Genomic DNA, 22,298 nt, shown 5'->3' on the forward strand with positions numbered 1-22,298 from the left:
GGGACCAGGGTTCTACATCAACTTTACAGCCCAAGGAGACCCTGATCCCACAGGAAAAGAGCAGAGGAGTGGGGATGTTCCTGAGTTGCCACTGAGGAAAAGCTAAATACCTTCCGGGGGAATAAACCAGGACATTGGGGTCAGAGAGGCCTGGGTAGGCTCCCAGCACCATCCCCCCACCAGAGACCCAGGTCAGTTCCTGAGCTTCTATGAGCCTCAGGGTCCCTGCAGTGAAGTGAGGATTCAATGAGGTCAAGGATGTCCTGGGCTGACCAGCTCAGTTCTTGAGGCAGATCTGACACACAGGCTGCCCCAGGTTCCACAGAAGAAGAAAAGGAGGCCCAGGGAGGCTGAATGACCTCCTCACCTTACCCTACAGGCCTGCGACCCCGGGGGACACCCACAGAGGCCCCACAATTGCAGTGTGGTCCAGAGGCCTGACCTCGAGAAGCGCCCTGCCCTCCCTGGGCCCCAGTGCCCCCAGAATAAAAGGTGTCAGCTGGGCATTGAACTTGACCTCGGGAAGCCTCCCTTGGACCCCACACCCATGATTCCCATGAAACCCGCATGTGGAAGGCTGTGGCAGGAAAGGTGGCCAGCTTATCCAGACAGGAAGTGACCTCGCCGGATGAACGACAGGCCAACATTCCATGGGGAGCCCCACCTGCTGGTGACCTTCAGGGTCATGGGAGCCAGGAGTGGGTGGGCACACAGTGGCCAAGGAGGAAACAGGATTTACTGCAGAAGGCCAGGCACATGGCAGACCCCCAGGCAGGGAAGTGACTTCATTTCACACTCTGTCCTCCTCACTTCCGGCCCTGGCATTGCAGGGAGTTAACCCTGAAGGGGCCAAGCTTCACCAGCCCTGGCGAAGTCTACACAGGCCAGGGCCTGAGAATCCAGGCTTTCTCCTCTCCCTCGTCCAATGATCCCCAATCCACAGATGAGGAAACTGAGGCTTAGAGAGGCTGACAACACGGCAGGAACTCCAGGACTTTTCCCATTACCCTGAGCTGCAGAGAGGAGGTAGATGCTAATTCAGGGTTGGGAACTCCAAGAAGGCTTCCTGGAAGAGGAGGCCACTGAACTTTTCCTGGAAGAGGAGGCCACTGAGCTGGGCCTTGTATGATGAGCAACATTTGACAGACAAGAAAGTCATTCTGGGGGCTTCCCTAGTGGCGCAGTGGTTAAGAATCTGCCTGCCAATGCAGGGGACACGGGTTCGAGCCCTGGTCCAGGAAGATCCCACATGCCGCGAAGCAACCAAGCCCGTGCACCACAACTACTGAGCCTGCGCTCTAGAGCCCACGTGCTACAACCACTGAAGCCCATGCGCCCTAGAGTCCGTGCTCTGCAACAAGAGAAGCCACTGCAATGAGAAGCCTGCGCACCACAACGAAGAGTAGCCCCCGCTCACCGCAACAAGAGAAAGCCCGTGCGCAGCAACAAAGACCCAACACAGCCAATAAATAAATAAAGTAAATAAAATAAATTAAAAAAAAAAGAAAGAAAGTCATTCTGAACAGAGGGAACAGCATAGAGAGAGAGAGAGATGCTTGGTACTGTGCAAAGCCTCCTAGGAAGTATTATTATTATGGCATTGTGAGGCTAGAATACAGGATGGGGTAAGGTTGGTTTAAGCCCCAAGTGCCTTGGGGACCATGTCAGAGAGTTAGGATGTTGCTCTGTGGGGTGAGATGTGCTGTCCAGGCCGGGGCAATTGGAGAGAGTCATGACAACACCCTGTGTCAACCTAAGATGGCTGCATGGAGGAGGCAGCCTGTGGGAAGCCAACTCAGAAAGGGCTAAATATTGCTCTGGGACTGCTGGGGCCCAGAGCTCAGCAGGCCTCACCCCACCATGACATTACCCCCAACTAAACTTGGTTTCTCTGTAAAAAAGAAGGGAAAGGAATTAAGAGTACCAACAGTCCAGTGTGCCAAGGTCTCTGCCAGATGCCAAACTGATAAAATAGAAGGGCACTAAGTACACAGCTGCCTAGGTTCAAGCCCAAGCTCCACCACCACCAGCTGTGTGACCTTGACAGAAACACTTAACCTCTCTGTGTTTCAACAGCTGTCAAATAAAGACAAAAACCCTGCCCACCTTTGAGGGCTGTGAGGATTAACCGACATGATAATCCTTGTATATGCCCACTTGAGCACCCACAGCCAGTATTCAATGAATATTCAGTACGTTATTTCTCCATTCTGACCCACACTGAGGCTGAATTAATTAGTTTAGATCACACGGCAAAGAAACAGCGGAGCCAAGATTCAAACTGGAGCCTCTGTGGCCCCAGCGCCCAGGCTTATCCCAGCCCATCAGGCAAAACAAAGCCTGAAACCCTAAAACCTAAAACTCGCCAGCCACGGCTCCCCAGGCCTCAGGGCGGTTTCTGACAGGCAAAGCGCTCCACCACCTCAAACCTCCAGTGGCCAAGGGGAGAGCAGGGAGAAATCTCCAGGGCACAGGAGGGAAAGAAAAATATTTCTAACTTCTCCCTCTTCCTGTTTATCTATCCTCTCAATCCCAAAACTCCTGGTAGTTATTTGTTCAGAGAAAGTTCTGCCAAGAGTGACATCCTGCTGCTGCCCGCCCTGCCAGCCTGTGCTGGTGGGGGTAGGGGGGCACTGAGGCCCACATCCCTGCAGACCCCTGCCCGGCCCAAGGAGGCTGCTTCACAAAGGGGCTTTCAACAGAAACCACGGCCCAGGAAGGGGGACCTGGGCCAGGGAGGAGGAGCCACTGCCCTTGTCTCCTCGGAGCCAGCTGGCACCCATCGGCTCCACACTCAGCTCCAATCAGCTGATGAGAAGAATTCGAGGAAATGACTCTCAGCATGAGCGGGGCACTGCCCTGGGTGGCAGTGGCGACTCGGATCACAGGCTGTGCAGGCAGGCAGACCCAGCGTCCAATCCTGGCTGACCAATGACTTGCTGTGTGACCTTGGCCAAGTTACTGAGCCTAGTACCCTTATCGGTAAAATGAGGGTAATATTAGTACCTACTTCATAAGGAGGTGGTGAGGATTACATGAGACAACATAGGGGAAGGGCTGGCACCTAGGAGATGTGACTAAATGTTATTTATTTCCCACTCCCACAGACAAGTTGATCCCCTCACTCAATCCTGTAGATTTGAGGTTCCTTTAAAATGTACTCCAAAGAACAATTACAGCCTTCAAAAGCAATGAAATTCTGACACATGCTACGACCTGGATGAACCTTGAAGACATTATGCTAAGCGTTTGCATAAGCCAGACACAAAAGGACAATCACAATGATTCCACTTATATGAGGTACCTAGAGTAGTCAAATTCACGGAGACAGAAAGAAGAAGGGGGATTACCAGGGGCTGGGGGTGATGGGGAGTTAGCATTTAATAAGCACAAAGTTTCCGTTTGGGAAAATTTTAAAGTTCTGGAGCTGGATGGTGGTGATGGTTGCACAACAATGTGAATGTACTTAATGCCACTTAGTTGTACAATTTAAAATGGTTGGGCTTCCCTGGTGGCGCAGTGGTTGAGAGTCCGCCTGCCGATGCAGGGGAACACGGGTTCGTGCTCCGGTCCGGGAAGATCCCACATGCCACGGAGCGGATGGGCCCGTGAGCCATGGCCGCTGAGCCTGCGCGTCCGGAGCCTGTGCTCCGCAACGGGAGAGGCCTGTTACAACAGTGAGAGGCCCGCGTACCGCAAAAAAAAAAAAAAAAAATGGTTAAAAGGGTAAATTGTATGGTATGTATATTTTACCTCAATAAGCACAGGGAGCTCAGCTCAGTGCTCTGTGATGACCTAGATGGGGGGAGGGAGGGAGATCCAAGAGGGAGGAGATATAGGTATACATATAGTTGATTCACTTCATTGTACAGAAACTAACACAACACTGTAAAGCAATCTTACTCCAATAAAAAAAAAAACGCCCATATTCCTTTCTGTCCCCACCCTTGGAGAGTTCAGGGTGGAGAGGTGGGACAGGTATGTAAATAGCTAAAGGCACCACCTCCCGAGGAGCTGGTGCCACAGAACTGAGTGGAGGGAGCTGAGGAAAGAGACACGAGGCTGCCTCTGCGGCCTGGGAGGGCTTGCTAGAGAAGGTGGTCCCAGCCAGGCATGCGCCAGCCCCAGACAAAGCCGCTCGGTGAGGCTCTTTCGGGTACGAGGAGGGGTCTGACCCTCCACAAGGCTGGGGTGAGAAGAAGCAGGCCAGGGATGGAAAGTGTTGGTAAGAGCAGGGTGAGAGGGCTTGGGGGTGGGGTAGATAGGCTGATTTCGCCCATGAGTCATCATGTGACCTTGAGCAAGTACTTCCCCTTCTGGATCCACACTGGATCTACTCCTGGGTTCTATCCCAGCACCCAGCAAGCACCCCTGGATCTACATCCTAGAGAAGTTAGTGTTTGTGTCCACAGGCAAGAGTGTTCAGCAGCTTTTCTCATAATACCCCCAAAACTGGAAACTAGGCAAAAGTCCATCTATAGGGAGAAAAATAAATAAATATATATATATATATATATACACACATACATACACACACACACACACACACACATAGTGATACATCCACACAATGGAATACCACACAGCAATGAAAAAGACAGGCTGTAGCATCACATATGAATCACAGAGTTCATGTTGAGAGGAAGAAGCCAGAAGAAGCCAGATAAAAATAGCTCATACCATATGGTTCCAATCACATCCAATCAAGAACAGGCAAGACTCATCCTTGAAAGGCACTCAGCAGCACAGCCACTTGAGAGGATGGGGGAGTCTGGTAACTGACTGGGAAAAGACCCCAGGGAATCTCCCAGCCCACTGATAATGTTCTATATCTTGACCTGGGTATGGGTTACACAGCTGATATACCTGTAACAATTCATCAAACCACGCCCTGGTTTACTGTCTGAAAATTCTACCTCAATTTACAAAATAAAATACAAACAGCTAATAACTCATACTCTGTCCTCCTCTGAGGGCTGCAGTGAGGCGACACTGCGAAGCTGGATGTGGAAAGGTTATGGAAGGTGTTGGGTGGTGGGTAAGAACACAGGCTGGGAGTCACAAGGACCAGGGTTCAAGTCCTCATGCTCCCTCTGACTGGATATGATCTTTTCTTCTGTGATTTTTTTTTGTTGCTGTTGGCCACATTTTTTATTACGAAATTTGTACTTAATGCCACAAGTCAAACAAGGATGTATAAAGAAAAAGTTTATGCCTGTTCCATCCCCCTCCAAGCCCACCTGTTAAGCTTCCTTCTACAACAAGCTTTTTTTCCTTAGCAAGACAACACAAACAGCCCCTCCCAGTTAATTACATATAACTCCAACCCTGTTAAATGGTGGTGTGTCATTTCATTGTATCACTACTCATTCAACAAAGAGCTACTAAGTATTAACCATGTCAACCAGATAGGAACCTGGGAGCAGACATTCCCACAACAGAGAGGAAGAGAGGGAGGGAGTCAACAAACAAATACAATAGTGGGGCTTCCCTGGTGGCGCAGTGGTTAAGAATCCGCCTGCCAATGCAGGGGACACGGGTTCGAGCCCTGATCCGGGAAGATCCCACATGCCACGGAGCAACTAAGCCCGTGCACCACAACTACTAAGCCTGCGCTCTAGAGCCCGTGAGCTCCAACTACTGAGCCCACGTGCCACAACTACTGAAGCCCGCCTGCCTAGAGCCCGTGCTCCACAAGGAGAAGCCACAGCAATGAGAAACCCGTGCACCGCAACGAAGAGTAGCCCCTACTCGCCACAACTAGAGAAAGCCCACACGCAGCAACAAAGACCCAAGGCAGCCAAAAATAAAATAAATAAATTTATTTTAAAAAAAAAGAAATACAATAGTGACACATTGCATACACTGCGATGAGGGCCCCAAGGGCTGAGATGCTGAGATAGAAAATGAGGAAGGTAGGAAAAGGACATACAGATCTTCAACTTATGACGGGGTTGCCTCCTAATAAACCCACCATAAACTGAACATGTCACAAGTCAAAAATGCATTTAACACACCTCACCTACTGAACAACTTAGCCAGCCCACCTTAAACATTCTCAGAACACTTACATTAGCCTACGGTTGGGCAAAATCATCTAACAAGAAGCCTATTTTATAATACAGTGTTGAATCCCTCATGTAATTTATTGAATACTATACCAAAAGTGAAAAGGACGGTTGTATGGGTGCAGAATGGTTATACGTGTTATCGGTTGTTTACCCTTGTGACCGCGTTGCTGACAGAGCTGTGGCTACTGCTGCCCAGCATCACGGGAGAGGAGCGCACCGCACATCACTAGCCCAAGAAACGATCCAAATGCAAAATTCCAAGTACGGTTCCTACTGACTGCATGTCTCTTTCACGCCATCTTAAAATCAAAAAGTCATAAGTCGAACCACTGTAAGTTGGGGACCGTCTATATTGTAGATATGATGGTCACGGAAGGCCTACGCTGACATCTAAAGAAGAGGAAGGTTTGGGCCACGTGAAAAGCAGGCCAGGAAGAGGAACACAGCCCGCGCCAGGGTCCTGCGTGGGGAGAACGCAGAAGTGAAAGGAGACAGTGTGGTCTCTGGGGCACGGCCACTCAATCCCTGTGCACAAAGCCTTATGTCCTGATAATCTGACTTCTTTAGGACAGGCCCCCAAAATTTGGACTGCTTAGATGAAAAGGCACGTGCGTTTTAAAACTAGAGTGACTAAGTGCCATGTTACTTTTCCAAACGGTTGTAGCACATCCTACAGCAACCAGAATTGCTTAAGACACATCCTCATTGGTTCAAGAAGTTATGGATCCTTTCCATTTTTGCCCACATGAAAGCTCTCTGGTTCCACACAAAAGCTCTCCACACCCAATTCACAGAATGGGGTAAATGACAGCTCTTCCTCCTCGGGATACGGCGAGGTTTAAATAAATCCATCTAAGCTGCTGAGCCCAGCGCCTAGCACAGAGTGAGCACTCAACAAACGGGGCAGGCTGTCCCATCACCTGCATGAATGCCAACTCCGTAGTTACCATTTTAACAAAGGGAGCTTCCTAAGGGGAGCTGGGAAGCCTCACACCCACGAGGTTTAGCATGGCTGTCCCTAGACACAGGGCCACAGGGAGAAGGAAGTGGAGCTATGGCTCAGCAAAAGGGCACTGGGAGTCAAGAGACTAGGTTCAAGTGAACCTTTTTGAGACTCAGCTTCCTCATCTATAAAATGGCCCAATTCACTCCCTCTTGATGCAGCCCTTCTACAAACGTTTCTGGGGCATCTACTATGTGCAGGGCATTGTTCTAGGAGCTAACAGTACAGAATAAAAATTCCTGCCTCATACATGCTAGCTGGAGACACAGAAATAAACTATATAAATTAGTAAAATATATGGTATATCAGGAGGTAATAACTGATAAGAAAAGGGTTATGGAGATGAGGCACGGAATTGTAGGGTATCCAAGGGAGGCTTCACATTTGAGTAAAGACCTGAAGGAAGTTACATGGCAAGCTATGTGGCTCTGGGGAGGAAAAGCATCCCTGGTCAAGGGACCAGTTGTGCAAATGCCCTGAGGTGGGGTGTTCCCCATGTTTTGCAGGAGCCGTGAGGCAGCCGGTTTGGCTGGAGCAGGGTGAGAGCGAGCGGGTGGGTACTAGATGGAGGCCACAGTAAGGACACTGGCCTTCTCTGTAGGTAAATGTGGAACTACTGGGGGGGGCTTGGGGCAGAGAAGTGCCCTGGGCTGGCTTCACATTCCAACAAGGTCACCCTGCTGCTGTGCTAGAAGAGGCTGTCGGGGGCCGAGCACGGAAGCCAACAGCCTGTTAGGAGTCTTCCGCAACCGCACAAGTGATGCTAGCGGCTTGGGCCCGCAGCATGGCTCGTCCTGGACCCATTTTGAAGGTAAGTCAAGAGGACCTGCTGACACGTTTCTGAGGTGTGAGAGACACAGAGGAACTACAGATGACTTCAGGTTTGGCCTGAACAACTAAGGGACGGGGCTGCCACTCACTGAGATGGGACAAAGGGGGAAGCGATGTGCAGTGAGGGCTGAGCAGACAGACAGGGCAGCCAGGGTCTCCATTCCATGCAAGCTCAGAAGGAAGCAGCAGGCCTGGAGACCTGAAAAGAAAGAGGAGCTGGTCCTGAGGCCTGTGCAGCTCCCTCTGGACAGCAATACGAAAGCCAGAGAGGAGAAGGTGGCATCGGAGGTCTGACCTGCCACACGTCTGACCCACTACAGGCCTTGCTGCCCACAGAGCCCGGGCCACGGCCACGGCTGGCTGCTCACGGGCCCACGTCACAGGTGGAGAAACTGAGGGCACTGAGTTCTACAGTGAGCACCTCTCATTTAGAAGCCAGAAAGGGCCAGGGCGATTTAAGGCTGGGAGGCAGACAGCTCCCACCTACCACCCCAAACAGGGACAATGGGGCTGAAGCCCAGTGTCCCCACCACCCAGGAAAGCCACAGGATCGCAAGAGGTGATGAGGACTCTGGGTTGCCCAGAGCTGAGCATATGACTCGATCCAGACTCCAAGGATGTCTGCTTCGGGATCCGTGAGCTCTCCCCTGTCCCCCTCACCACTGGGATTTAATTCACATAACCATGAAGTTCACCCTTATAAAATATACAATTCGGTGGCATTTAATACATTCACATTGTTGTACAACCATCACTATTACCTAGTTCCAGAATATCAAACCCAAACAGTTAAACATGGAATTATCATATGACCCAGCAATTCCATTCCTAGGTACACACCCAAGAGAACTGAAAACAGGTACATGAATGTTCTAGTCACAACAGCCAAAAGGTAGGAACAATCCAAATGTCCGTCAAATGATAAATGGATAAACAAAACGTGGTATAGTCACACAATGGATTATTATTCAGCCACAAAAAGAAATGAAGCGCTGATACACACTACAATGTAGTCGAACTTTGCTAACATTACACCAAGTGAAAGAAGCCCAGACACAAAAAGTCACGTATCGTATGATTCCATTTCTATGAAATACCCAAAAGAGGTAAATCCACAGAGACAAGAGCGTAGATTAGTGGTGCCAGGGGCTGGGGAGAGGGGGGACTCAGGAGTGACTGCTTTATAGATACAGAGTTTCCTTTGGGGTGATGAGTATGTTTTGGATACTGAACATTACTAATCATCAAGGAAATGCAGATCAAAAGCACAATGAGGTATCACCTCACACCTGTCAGGATGGCTATTATCAAAAAAACAAAAGACAAGTGTTGGCAAGGATGTGGACAAATTGGAACCCTTGCACGCTGTTGGTGGGAACGTAGTATGGTGCAGCCACTGTGGAAAACTGCACACAGGTTCCTAAAAATTAAAAATAGAACTTCCAGATGATCCAGCAATCCCACTTCTGGGTATTTATCCAAAAGAACTGAAATCAGGATCTCAAAAGAGGTATTAGCGTACCCATGTTCACTACAGCATGAGACACAACAGCCAAGAGGGGGAAGCAACCCAAACGTCCATCGATGGATGAATGGATAAAGAAAATGCGGTACATACACACAATGGAATATTATTCAGTCTTTAAAAAGAAGGAAATTCTGCAGTATGCGACCACATGGACGAACCTTGAGGACATTACGCTAAGTGAAATAAGCCAGTCACAGAAAGACAAATACTGCGTGATTCCACTTACATGAGGGATCTAAAGTAGTCAAAATTCATAAATGGAATGGAGGTTGCCAGGGGCTGGGCGAAGGGAGAAATGGGGAGTTACTAATCAACAGGCACAAAGTTTCGGTTAAGCAAGGTGAATCAGCTCTAGAGATCTGCTGTACAGCATTGTCCTTATAGTCAAAAATAAGATATTATGGGCTTCCCTGGTGGCGCAGTGGTTGAGAGTCCGCCTGCCGATGCAGGGGACACGGGTTCGTGCCCTGGTCCGGGAAGATCCCACATGCCGCGGAGCGGCTGGGCCTGTGAGCCATGGCCGCTGAGCCTGCGCGTCGGAGCCTGTGCTCTGCAACGGGAGAGGCCACAACAGTGTGAGGCCCGCGTACCGCAAAAAAAAAAAAAAAAAAAAAAAAAAAAATTTGTTAAGAGGGTAGTTCTCATGTTAAGTGTTCTTACCACAATAAAATAAAAATTTTTTCCGTGTTTTGGAATTAGGTAGACGTGATGGTTGCACAATTTTGTGAATGTGCTAAATACCACTGAATTGCACACTTTGAAACAGTTAATTTTATGTTATATGAATTTCACCTCAATTTTAAAAAAGTCTCCAATAAAAATGTTAAAAAATAAAAAATAATAATAAAAAAATTTTTTAAAGTAATGAGAGCATGCCCTGGGACATCCAAATGACCATCTCACAAGCGAGTGCTGCTGTGCACTTTGGGGCTCCGGCCTGCTCCTGTGTTTATGATTCAGTTCCTTCTTTGTGAAGGCCAAATGACATCACTGCGCACAACACAAACAAAGGTTGTGCTTCAAAGAAGAGAAGGGGGTGGGGTGGAGAACTGAGCCACCCTGTAGCCCATGGCAGCCTGGATGTGCCCAGTTCAAAGGCCCAATCTCTTAGCGGTCAGGACTGTGTTCATGTTGAGAGCATCCACGTGAATAGAGCAAAGCCCATCTCTGTGCCAAATTCCGGATTCCCACGAGAAGTGGGCTTAACAGCCACTATATGTAGATTTCAATAACGCCATGATTACACCCGTATCTTTGATCAAATGAGCCAGCTTTCCAGGTTATCAAGTGGTGTACTATTAAAACAGCCATTTGGGGATTACTCATTGGCAGTTCAGGCTCAAATGTGGGTACAGTCGGCCAGCCACATCTTTGGGTTCTGTAATCCTCGGATTAAACCAACCTCAGATTGAAAAAATTTGGAAAAAAAAAAAAATTCCAGAAAGTTCCAAAAAGCAAAACTTGAATTTGCTGTGTGCTGGCAACTATTTACATAGCATTTACATTGTATTTACAACTATCAACATAACATTTACATTATACTAGGTATTATAAGTAATCTAGAGATGATTTAAAAGATAGGGGAGGATGTGTATAGGTTATATGCAAATACTGTGCCGTTTTTTATATAAGGGACTTGAGCATCTTGACTTTGGAATCCGTGAGGGTCCTGAAACCAATCCCCCCACCCAGGATGCTGCCGAGGGACAACTGTAATCAGAATCACCCCAAACCAGCCAGCCCAGCAGGCACAAGTGACAGAAGCAGGGGAAACAGAAGGGGCCAGCTCTCTGCTATCAACCCAACGACGGCAATTTCATTTCAGTTCACATCCTTCCAATTAAATTAACATTGCTCATTTGAAATGGGCCGGCTTTCTGGTTTTATTAGTTTTATTCTGGCTTTATTTCATGTTTGCTTTATACTTATGTAAAAACTATGTAAGTTGGGCTTCCCTGGTGGCGCAGTGGTTGAGAGTCCGCCTGCTGAGGCAGGGGACATGGGTTCGTGCCCCGGTCCGGGAAGATCCCACATGCCGCGGAGCGGCTGGGCCCGTGAGCCATGGCCGCTGAGCCTGCGCGTCCAGAGCCTGTGCTCCGCAACGAGAGAGGCCACAACAGTGAGAGGCCCGCGTACCGCAAAAAAAAAAAAACTATGTAAGTCTGAGGCACTTACACCTAGTTTTATATTTGTACATTTAAGTTATATTCTAATAAGAAAATTTAAGTCAACAGGTGAGGCTTTTTCTTTCCTTTAACAGGGAGTCCAGACATACTTATGATTCCATTCATATGAAATGTCCAGAACAAGCAAATCTATAGAGACAGAAAGTAGACTTGTGGGGTGAGGACTGATGACTAATGACTACAGGGTATTTTTCTGGTTTAATGAAAATGTTGTAAAATTAGACTATAGTGACAGATGTACAACTCTTTGAATACACTAAAAGCTATTGAACTGTACACTTTACATCACTGAACTGTATGGCTTGTGAGTTAAACCTCAATAAAGCTATTTTTAAAAGGGGGGGATGGGTCGACCTATTACCCAGGTTTGAGCTGCATTACGCTGGAAAATCACAGGGAAATCAACAAACCCACCTATTCACCGCTTCCCTTCCAGGCCTACTCTACTCTTCCTCCCCCTACACTGTGGCCAAGGGCTCAGGAGACAGAGGCTAAGATGAAACCCTAAGTCACAAGCCAAGCCCACCCTGGGTGAGCAGGTGGCTGCCCTCAGACACCACAACACGGGATTCCTATCTCTTGGAATCCACTTCATACAACAGCATTAAGGCACTATTTGAATTATTAAATTCGGAAAAACTTAAAAACAATGAAAACAACCAATGTCAGTAAGTATGCAGGGAATGTGATTCAGTATACATCAGAGGCAGCCTCAAGGAAAGAAGCATGACAATAAAGATTCAGCACCTCAGTGACCCAGCTGGCTGGGGATGGCGTAGAGCCAGGAGCCAGCACATCTGAGCACAGGCAGTCCCCATCCAGGGGAGGCAGCCGACATCCCCACCCTTCACCCACACTCGCCCAGCACAGCCTGCCCGCAGGACAGGGTCCCTATCCAAGCACGCTGCTTGCCTCCAGCCTCAGCAAGGGGCAACTCCGCGGCAACAAGAAGGGAGGCCTCAAGGGCCCATCTTCTGTCGACCCAGCAAATCTCCCTCTCCTTGGGCCTATTCCTTCCAGCGGCACTTTACAGAGACAGGAAGAGGAAGCCCCTGCCGGCAGCTGCTGGGTGGGAGGCGCTGGTGAAGCCAGCAGGAGTGCACGTCCACCCCTGACAGACGGACTCCTTTTGTCCCAATGCCTCCCTCCCTCCACAAACCTCTTGGAACTGACCACCTCCAGGAAGCCGCCTTCTGTCTCCCCAAAGGTTCACTGAGCCCCAGCTCGGAGCCGGAGGAGGGGGAGGGAGTGGACACCTGTTCATCTGGCCCAGGCCCCCACCTCTGGGCCCTCAGCTCAGGGCTGGCTCCCAGGGAACACGGAGAACTCAGATGGCTGTGCTGGGAACACCCCCAAGACCAAGGGCTAAGTGAAGAAGCGGGCCCCAGAACCGTGGCCCAAGTGCCATCCCATCTATATCCCCAAATCAAAACTATACAAACTCACACAGAGGCACAGGAAAGAAGACGGTGGGATATTCACAAATTGCTGAGAGGGATGCCTCGGGGGAAGAGAGTCAGTCAGGAGGGGGAAGTGGCTTTCAGATTTTACTTTCTCTCTCTCTCTCTGAAGCTACTACCTGAATCCTTCATAAAGATAACTACTTAATTTTCTTTTAGCTGAAAACATTTTCAAAAGCAGGGTAGACATCCATCAACTGGAAACTCGGTAAACAAGCTATGCTGCCCGCACACATTGGGATGAAAAAGGAAGGCACTCCTGGAACACAGGACAACGTGGACGAGACTCGAGAACATTACGCTTAGTAGAATAGGCAGAAATAAAATATACCTATTATCTACCTGAGTCTACTTATGTGAAAATCTAGAAAAAAGCAAAACCAGAGTGGCAGGAGATAAGCGGCCTGGGACCAGGCATGGGAGTGGCTACTGACGGCAGGGGAGCCCCAGGAAAGCTTCTGGGTGATGGAAGCGTTCACACACTCTACTGGAGTGGGGCTGCACGCCCATGACCTTCACCGACACTCAGCCAGCTGCCCCCTAGGCTGGGTGACTGTTATGGTATGTGTACCTCAATAAAACTTCCTTTCTAAGTGAGGTAGAAGGAATGGAGTCAGTACTTAATGAGAAAGGGGTCTTCCTTTGGGGTGATGAAAATGTTTTGGAACTTGATGGAAGTGGTGGTCCCACAACACTGCGAATGTACTCAATGCCACTCGACTGTGTACTTCAACATGGTCAATTTTACGTCAAGTGACTTTCACCTCAGTTTTTTTTTTTTTAATTTTAAGTAGACGTAAAAATATATTACGCCCATTTTGCAGATGAGAAAACTGGGCTCAGAGGAAGCAGTCAACTGCCGGTCCCGGGCTTATCCACCGATGCCTCAGACCCAGTTCAGAGCATCTACACCCAGCAGAAGAGAGAGACCTGCTCTGTACTTCCCCGGAAGGCTCTGCGGCACCGCGGCCGATCTCCAGAGAGGCCCTTGGCTCTGGGGTATTTGAAAACCAGAGCTTCCCAACAGGCCGGAGCAAGCCAGCACAGCACCTGCAGGAGACTCCCAAAGTCTGCGAGCTCCACCAACAGACAGGGCTGCCACGGGGGCAGGGAGTGAGCACCACAAGCGGGTGGTCTAACGAAGGCTGAAGCAAGGATGGGGGTGGGCAGGGTTCCGATCATATCCGGGGTGGATGAGGTCTTCTAGGTCCTGCCAGTCAGGGCCCTGGGGAGTTGAGGGGTCGGCACCAACGTCAGGGACCCAGGAGAAGGACTCAGTAACTAGAGGGCAGCAGTCAAAGTGGACACGTCCACCAGCCACTTTGTGACTGGCAGAAGAGGGGTGAACTCCTTTCTGGGGTCTGCAGTTCCAAGAAAAGGAAAAGGAAAAGGGGAGAAGTTCCCCTCTGTGCTTTCTAATCAGAATCTTCAAAAACGCCCAGTGTCCCGGTCCTCCACTCTGGGGAGGGCCAGGACAGAAGACACACCGCCTGCAGATAGGCAGAGCCTGGGGCTCAGCACGATGCAGAGTCCGGCAAAGCCCAAGGTCACCTGAGGGCACTCACTTCTCTCCTCCCCCGCCCCCCGACATGCCCCCGACCCAGCCTCTTGGCAGTGGGGCTGTTTCTCATGGGCGAGGGAGAGAAGCCAAGCCGTGCACCCACAGCTGTCCCAGCACCACACCCTCCCTCCTCCTGGAATTTCTGAAAGCCCTGCTCCCTGGGAGCCTGCAGGGTCAGGAGCGGCACACCCAGTTCCAAGATGCTTTCTACTGCCTGCCATGGGCATGGAGGTAACCCCAGATGCCCCATGTCTCTCCCTCATCAGTGTGCCCCAGCTCCAGCCCAAGCAGGGGCATCCTTCAGAGCTAAAGCCAGTCCACATGTCAGTTACAGGAAATAAAACACCTTCTAATTCTACTATTAGACATTCACTCCTTAGGAGAGGTTTCAAAGGCTTCAGTTCATTCCTGAGGAAGGGGACCTGTTAACCTATAGGCATCTCAGCTAAGAGCAAAAACAGGCATGTTGATGCTGGGGTGAGAGCAGTCTGGAGTCCCCAGCTCAATAATGAGGGGTCCCAGGAAGGGCTGGCAGGCATTTATAAGAGGGTGGGAAGGTCCCCTGGAGAATGGGGGGACAGTGAATGTGATTCTTTAAAGGAAAGGGGGAGGTCAGAATTCCGGGGGACCTCTAGCTTATGTCCTAAGAGGCACACCAGGGCTACCTCTGAGCCCAGTGTGGGAGGGACAGCAGGTCGCAGAAAGGTCTCTCCTGACAGGCCAGGAGTGCTGAGCGTGAGTCCCACCCCAGGTCCGTGGATCTTCTCACGTTCCCTAAACACGCCAAGCTGTCACATCTCTGCATGGGCTGCTCATTCTGCTTGGGAAGCCTTTCTCATCCTTGCAAACTCTTGGCCATCCTTCAAAGCCCACCTGAAGTACCACCCCGTCCCCAGGCAAGACCTTCCCTCCCTCTGGCTCCAATCACAGCTGGCACAGGCCCTGGGAAGGTACCAGTGGGAGAAGGTAGACATGTGCCTCTCTCATCTGGCAGGGACTGAGTCTCACTCACCTTTGGTTCCCTGCACCTCATACTGAACCTGGGGGCAGGAAAGCCCAGGAATTGGAACCAAGAAGCCATCCTGTTGCCTTTCCACCATGAGGCACTGTGCAAACAGCCTGGCCTCTGTGGCCTCACAGGTCTCTCTCTCTGCTGAGATTAACCGGAACCATGGTAAAAGAAGCACCTAATGTTTACTGAGCACCTACTATGAGCCACACACTACCCCAAGGGCTCTCCATGTGCCACCTCCTTTCACCCTTGTGACATTCTCATAAGGGAGTTACTATTATTAATCCTGCTACACAAGGGAATCAGGCACAGAGAGGTTAAGTGAATTGTCTGGTGCCATACAGCTAGCAAGAGAAGAAGCCGAAATTCAGACCATAGTGGTCTGGTTCCGGGCCCGGTATTCTTTTTTAGTTTTTTTTTGCGGTATGCGGGCCTCTCACTGTTGTGGCCTCTCCTGTTGCGGAGCACAGGCTCCGGACGCGCAGGCTCAGTGGCCATGGCTCACGGGCCCAGCCGCTCCGCGGCATGTGGGATCTTCCCGGACCGGGGCACGAACCCGTGTCCCCTGCATCGGCAGGCGGACTCTCAACCACTGCGCCACCAGGGAAGCCTCTGGTATTCTTAATCGCTACAGGTCTGTTGAGGGGTAGGAAGATGGGTCACTTGTCAGGACAAGCTCTAAGTGGAAGAGGAACTCAGAGATTTTAAAGACTAGTTCTCCCCGGACCTTCTCTTTCCCCAGGTCCCAGCCAAACACCTAGGAAGAACAGCAGGGCCTCCTCCCAGATCCGGCCTGCTGCTCCCAAGCTCATCCCGGTGCTGAGCACCAGTTCCAGGAAACACAAAAGGCCCATCTGCAAGCCCCCTGGCCCGGGCTGGGAAGATGCACGGCTGCCCGCTGGGAGGCAGAGCCATAATTTGGGGCTATTCTTAGCAAACCACTGGCTCCCCTCCCAGAGGCCCAGCAGGAGGCAGACCCAAGCTTCATACATCCTGCTTGCAGGCGTGCAGAGGTCCCACAGGGCTAAGGAGCGACTGGTGGGCAGGAGGTGAGGACAAAGCCCTCCATCTTTCAAACCAGAGGTGCCTGGCCTGCTAGCCTTCCTTCCCAGGGCCAGGCACCTGGCTGCTGAAGCAGCTCTGGAGAGTCCTGGCCACAGGGGAAGGCTGGTCACCAAGGCTCCACTGACAGTGCTCGCTCTGTGCCAGACCCTGGGCCACACACGTTCCACTGATTATCTCACATTTAACCCTCACCACGCCCCAAGGGCAAGGGGTTACTGGCACCATTTTAAAGACGAGACGTTTCACTTTAAAGATGAGTTAGTTAAGACATTAAGTAACTTGCCCAGGTAACAGGGTGAGTTAGTGTCGAGCTGTATCTCCCAATCTCCAGGTTGAGCCATAGCCAGATTGGGGGCAGGAGGGCCTTCCCTGTCCAAGGGTTTGGGGGAGGGGCAGTCCATACCAGAAAGCAAAGGTCTCATCAAAGACCCAACTGCATATCTACTCTTTCTCTTTCCCAGGGGTTGTCCCTTCCCTGCCAAAAACCCTCAGGCTTGGGCTCAGAAGGAGAGTCCCCAGCCAGGTACCTCCCCTACCCTGACCACACGACCTCACTTCAGGAAGCTCTGGAGACCCAGGGGAGATGTCCCTGATGGTGTTTAAGGCATGCACCCAGCCCTGCAACTTAGGGAGGAGGGAGGTCAAAGAACTCTCAGGGTGAAACAGAGGATACTGAGCCCTTTGGGGTCTTCAAATTCCAAAGCGGGAGTCCAGAAATGAAGCCACACCACACAGCACCTGTACCACCTCCACCCCAAACAGGTCAGCTTTCAGGCACTGCTGCCACGCAGAGTCACAGGGATAACTGAGCAGCACTTGCCTCGGACTATATCTTGGTACCTACCTCCGACTGTGTTCTGCCCTCTGCTGCCGGAAGACTCAGCAGGTATAAGTGTCTGTGTGTGTCCCAGGTGCCCAGAGCCAACTCCATGTCTGCCCAGGATTCAAGGCACGTCCATGTGGCTCCATGTCTCGCGTTGGTGAATGTCAGCTCACATCCCTGTCTGTGCTTCCGTGAGCCCACCCATATGTCTGTCCACTTCCATCAGCCAAATCTCCATGATAGCGTAGGTCCACCTATAGGGTATCTGCGGCCTGTGCGTGGTCCACACTTGTGTGTTCACACTGTCTGCCCCTGCACGTGTCTGTGCCTTGGGTTGCTTGCCCACCTCCACTGCCTTCGTGTCCATCTGTATCCAGTTCCTCACTGCCCTTGCCCACACAGTTATGAACCTGAGCACGCACGCACATCTCTTCTCATGCCAGCATTCCCCACCTGTGCCCAGGTGACCCTGTGTGTGCCACCTGTATGGAGGCAGGTGGGTGTGTTCACCCAAGTACTCACAGTGCCGGCCAAGGGTTAAAGAGTGAGTTCAGCAACACCCACCCCCAGAACAGCTCCCAAGGCCACAGGCACGAGCACACTGCCACCTCTGCAAAGTGTTCCAGAAAACAGAAACTTGCCAGGGATGATGCGGGATAGGACAGAGCCCTAGACAAAGCAGAACCTCAGAAGTGAGTTCAGGATGCCCTAGGTACCACTCACCTCAAACCAGCCCTGCCAGGCCTGCCTACCTCCAACACCCCAACTCCAACCCCCGATGGCCAGCGAGGGGAAGATTGTCTGTCTGCACTCACAGGAAACAGTGTCTGGCTCAGGGCCTCCAGCCTGACAAACTCATCCCCAGCCCCCAGCGATAGAGGTTCTTCCGAAAGGAAGAGAGGACTTCCTCCTGTAAGGCTGGATCTAGACCCTAAACCTCAAGAGCCCCAAGGAGGCTGGGAGAGTCCTATGGTTAGCCTGACCCCAGAAACCAAATGTGCTTCTTCAGAAATCCACCAGCAGAAAAACAAAAAACACCTGGGAGTGGGGCTGGGGCACACTCCAGCTGCGCCCTGTCCATGGAAGTGGTGAGAGGGCCTAACCACTAGCACGGTAATCACAAAGGGTGGGTATGGAGACAGAACATTTTAAACATATTTGCACGGCTGCCTGAGAACTGCATCCCAGCTCCCCTAGCAACTGCAGACCGTATCACTCACTCAGCAATTAATCATGTGTATGCTCTTGGTATTTCCACTAGTATTACTATTAGTCCCGGACTGGGATGGAAACCGTGCCTTAGCGAACTTTCTTTGTGTTTATGTCTTGTCTCCCCCCGTGGGGCTGAGCCACCTAAGGGGAGAACCCTCCAACACCTTCCACCACTCCCACCCTCCCTGGCATTTAAGAAACGCTCAGTCACGGGTCCAGGTTGCTCTGCAGGAAGCCAAGGAGTCGGTGCCTGGAATTCTGGTCGAGAGAGTAGGGAAGCTGAGAAGCTTCCCTAAGTCAGGGAGCTTTCCTTCCATTTCTGACTCCCCAAGAGATAAGAACAGGTTCCAACCACCCTGGCCACTTTCGAAAGTCCAGGGCAACAGTCTCCCGCACACTGCACTCTGCTTTCTGACAGGCCTCTTGCCCCTTCAGGAAAAACCACTGAAGATGAAAAGGGGGCTCCCCTCGGAGACCCAGGCCTACAGGAGAAAAGGACCAGATGAGGCCCAGCATCGAAGCTTGCACCCACTGGGTTCTCTAGACTCTTCCCGGTGCCATGGGCCTCAAGCCCCTAAAGACGAGCCCAGGGACCCCAGGTGTGGATCATGAAGCGTCCTGCCTCGCCGCAGCTGCACAGGAAGCCCAGCACTTGGGCCTTGCCCCAGGCCTAGCCATTACGAGTGGAGGTGTCGCCAGCTCACATCTACCCCAGTCCGAGGGAAACCTCCTCGAGGAAGTCGGTAGCCCAGAGCCGGACAGACAAAACGACTCAGTAACTCCTCACTGTTTAATATGTGAGGTTCCGCTTCTCTCCCAGGCAATGATCCCGCGCGGGTCTGGGTGGGGGCCCAGGACCTCTCTTCTCCGCGGAGCCCAGGGAGGCGTGCGAGCTGGGGGATGGGGAGTGGGTGGTCGGAGAAGCCCCGGCCCGGGAGTGCCCAGAGAACTCCTGAATCAGTCCTCCCTCGCCAGCCCGGGTCCGGACGCATCGGTACCTGTCAGCCCGCGACTCCGGGGCATCCGCGCTCCTGCGGCTGGCGCGCTGCGCCCGAACGGCGGGCGCCGAGTCAGGCAGCAGCGGGTCGCGCCCGGCGCGGGCTCCGGCTGGCTCCTCCCAACTTCCCCAGCCCATCCGTGGGCAGAGGCAGTTCCGGAGGCTGGCAGGGCGGGCGCGACGAGGCGAGGCCACGAGAGAAGGAGCCCCGCTCGCCGGCGAAGAGAACTGCCCGCCCCAGCCCGAGCGCGCCGCGCCGCTCCGCGTGCCCCACGACCCCCAAGCCGAGGGGCGGATCCGGCCAGGCCGCCAATCACCGAGCCCGCCGCCGCCCTGCCAGCCCGAGCCCCGGCCCCAGCCGCCAAGGGGGCGGGGGGCTCGGATTTAAAGACACACTCACCAAGCAGCGTCCCGATTGGCATTCCAGAGCCGCGGCAGCCTGGCGGGGAGGGAACGGCTGGCCCCACCTTTCCCGGCCCCGCTTCCTCCCTTCGCCCATCCACCCTCCGCCTGCGAGGAAAAGTTTGGGACAGGGGAGACGGCCTGGGAAGCCAGCTTCTCTTCCCCTGTCGTTAGTTCGTCTAGTTCTGGAAGAAGCCCAAAGCCTACATCCAGCCTCCCTGGCAGGAGAAAGAAGCAAAAGCTCTCGGCGCCACACCCCCTCCCAGACTCCAGCTCCCCGGGAAATCGGCTGGCCCTCGCCGCTCTCTGCTTTTTAAAGCCAGGCCAAGCCTCGGCGGGACCGAGACAAGCAGCTGGGCACCGGAAGAATCCTCGCTGTGCTGTGCAACCTGAGATAGGCGATTGCCCTCTCTGGACCTCAGCCACCACAGGAGTCAACGGTTGAGCCCTTAAAAAGCAGACTGTCCGGGCTTCCCTGGTGGCACAGTGGTTGAGAGTCCGCCTGCCGACGCAGAGGACGCGGGTTCGTGCCCCGGTCCGGGAAGATCCCACATGCCGCGGAGCGGCTGGGCCCGTGAGCCATGGCCGCTGAGCCTGCGCGTCCGGAGCCTGTGCTCCGCAACGGGAGAGGCCTGTTACAACAGTGAGAGGCCCGCGTACCGCAAAAAAAAAAAAAAAAAAAAAAAAAAAAAAGCAGACTGTCCACTCAATCGTGGGCTTCTCCCAAGCCCTAGACACCCTCAGTCCCCAGAGGCGAAAAGGGAAGAATGAGGCAGAAACTTTGGAAGGGGAGGGGTCCCTCTGCCCCCACCCCATGGCTCCCTACAGTGATACGTACAATCCCCACCCCCAAGGGGCCCTATCCCCGCCTCCCACTGATCCCACTGACCGGGCACGGTAGCCCAACCAGGCGCACCCCGATGCCCCAGCAGCCCATGCCAGCCCTCCGCTGGCGCGTGCCCCCAAACTCACCCAAGTGCATTCGCTCTCTCGCCACTGTGTCCTCTGGGGGAGATGGGCTTTGCTGTGGTTGGTGAGTCACTTCTTCCTTCACTCTGCTCCACACTGGGGAAATCGGTCTTCCTCACCTGTCACTACCGGCCTCACCCACAATCAGGGCTGCAGCAGGAGTCGGTGAAGTCCGAGTCTCCCCAGGATGAAGGCAGCGCAGGCCTCGCCTCTCTCCAAAGTCAGGCCAGAGGCGCTGGGCTAGCAGCGGGGCAGGCAGGCCCTGCAGTCCATGGGAGCCCTAAGGACAAATAAAGACAAGCGGAATGGCTGTTATCTGTGGTGCTCTTACCAAGTCTCCAGCACCCAGGTCTCAAGTGCTTCACTGGCTGATTCTAAGAGATAACTACTTTTATTATCCCTCTTTTAGTGGATGAGGAAACTGAGGCCCAGGGAACACTCGCCCTCAGCTCCAGGCCTCCTCCTGTGACAACCAAGATGTGCGAGGAGGAGAGGAGCGGAGAAGACCCAGGAGTGGCCCTGGGAAGCAGACCTGACCTTCAGAGACCAGTAGAGCTAGGCTCACGTTGGCTCGTAGTTTACTGCCTGTGTGGTCTCTGACATAACCTGTCTGATATTCAAGTGCCTCAGCCAGAATATGGCCTGTCCTCCTTCAAAGAGGTGTTGACAAGCCAGGAAGCTGGGGCATGGGATGCCTTGGCGGGGCATGTGGCACATGGTAGGCACCATCTTTGGGCACTGCTCCCTTCCTTCCTCCTCTTTGTACAACCTCATAAACCACTCCGCCCCATGTCAGATTCCCCAGCTGAAGCCCCTGCCATACTGAGGATACTGGGAATGCAACCTCATGATCCTGCATTACCCAGGATAATGCCCCCTTGCAGCCAGGACTAAGGTGGGGGTACGTATGTGCACTGAGACTGTGCTCGAGCACACACATATACACATATACAAACATGCACACATGCACACATGCACACACACACTACTCTTCCTCCCTGGGATCTGTGGCTAGCTGCCTCTCTAGACTGAGCTCCTGGAGGACAAAAGTCCGTGTCTGACCTGTCTTTTGGTCCCCAGCACAGTGTCTGGTACATTGGTCATTCATTCATTCATTCGTGTTCACCATGCACACAGTAGGTGTTCTTGTTGAATAAGCAGAAAAGCCCAGGGCAGAG

General features: G+C 52.3%; 1 protein-coding gene across 6 annotated transcripts in view; it reads right to left on the bottom strand.

The window, feature by feature from the left end:
* PALD1 (phosphatase domain containing paladin 1) overlaps positions 1-21,361 on the bottom strand; it is a 97,497-nt gene extending 76,136 nt beyond the window's left edge. For 3 of the 6 annotated variants that reach the window (XM_027129998.1, XM_027129997.1, XM_027129994.1), the window contains exon 1: positions 19,751-19,860. Coding sequence is in view for 1 of the 6 variants with exons in the window: in XM_027129999.1 (XP_026985800.1) it covers positions 19,751-19,887 (137 nt within the window). In the remaining 5 variants the exon portion in view is untranslated. Of the gene's footprint in view, positions 1-19,750; positions 20,096-20,149; positions 20,534-21,123 lie in introns of those variants that run through there. The other 3 variants (XM_027129996.1, XM_027129995.1, XM_027129999.1) reach the window with 3 other exon arrangements.
* Positions 21,362-22,298: the final 937 nt, after the last annotated feature.

The sequence above is a fragment of the Aethalodelphis obliquidens genome, unplaced genomic scaffold (genome assembly GCF_003676395.1).
Source record: "Aethalodelphis obliquidens isolate GAN/ISIS:26980383/991018 unplaced genomic scaffold, ASM367639v1 scaffold37, whole genome shotgun sequence".
Taxonomy (NCBI): Eukaryota; Metazoa; Chordata; class Mammalia; order Artiodactyla; family Delphinidae; genus Aethalodelphis; species Aethalodelphis obliquidens.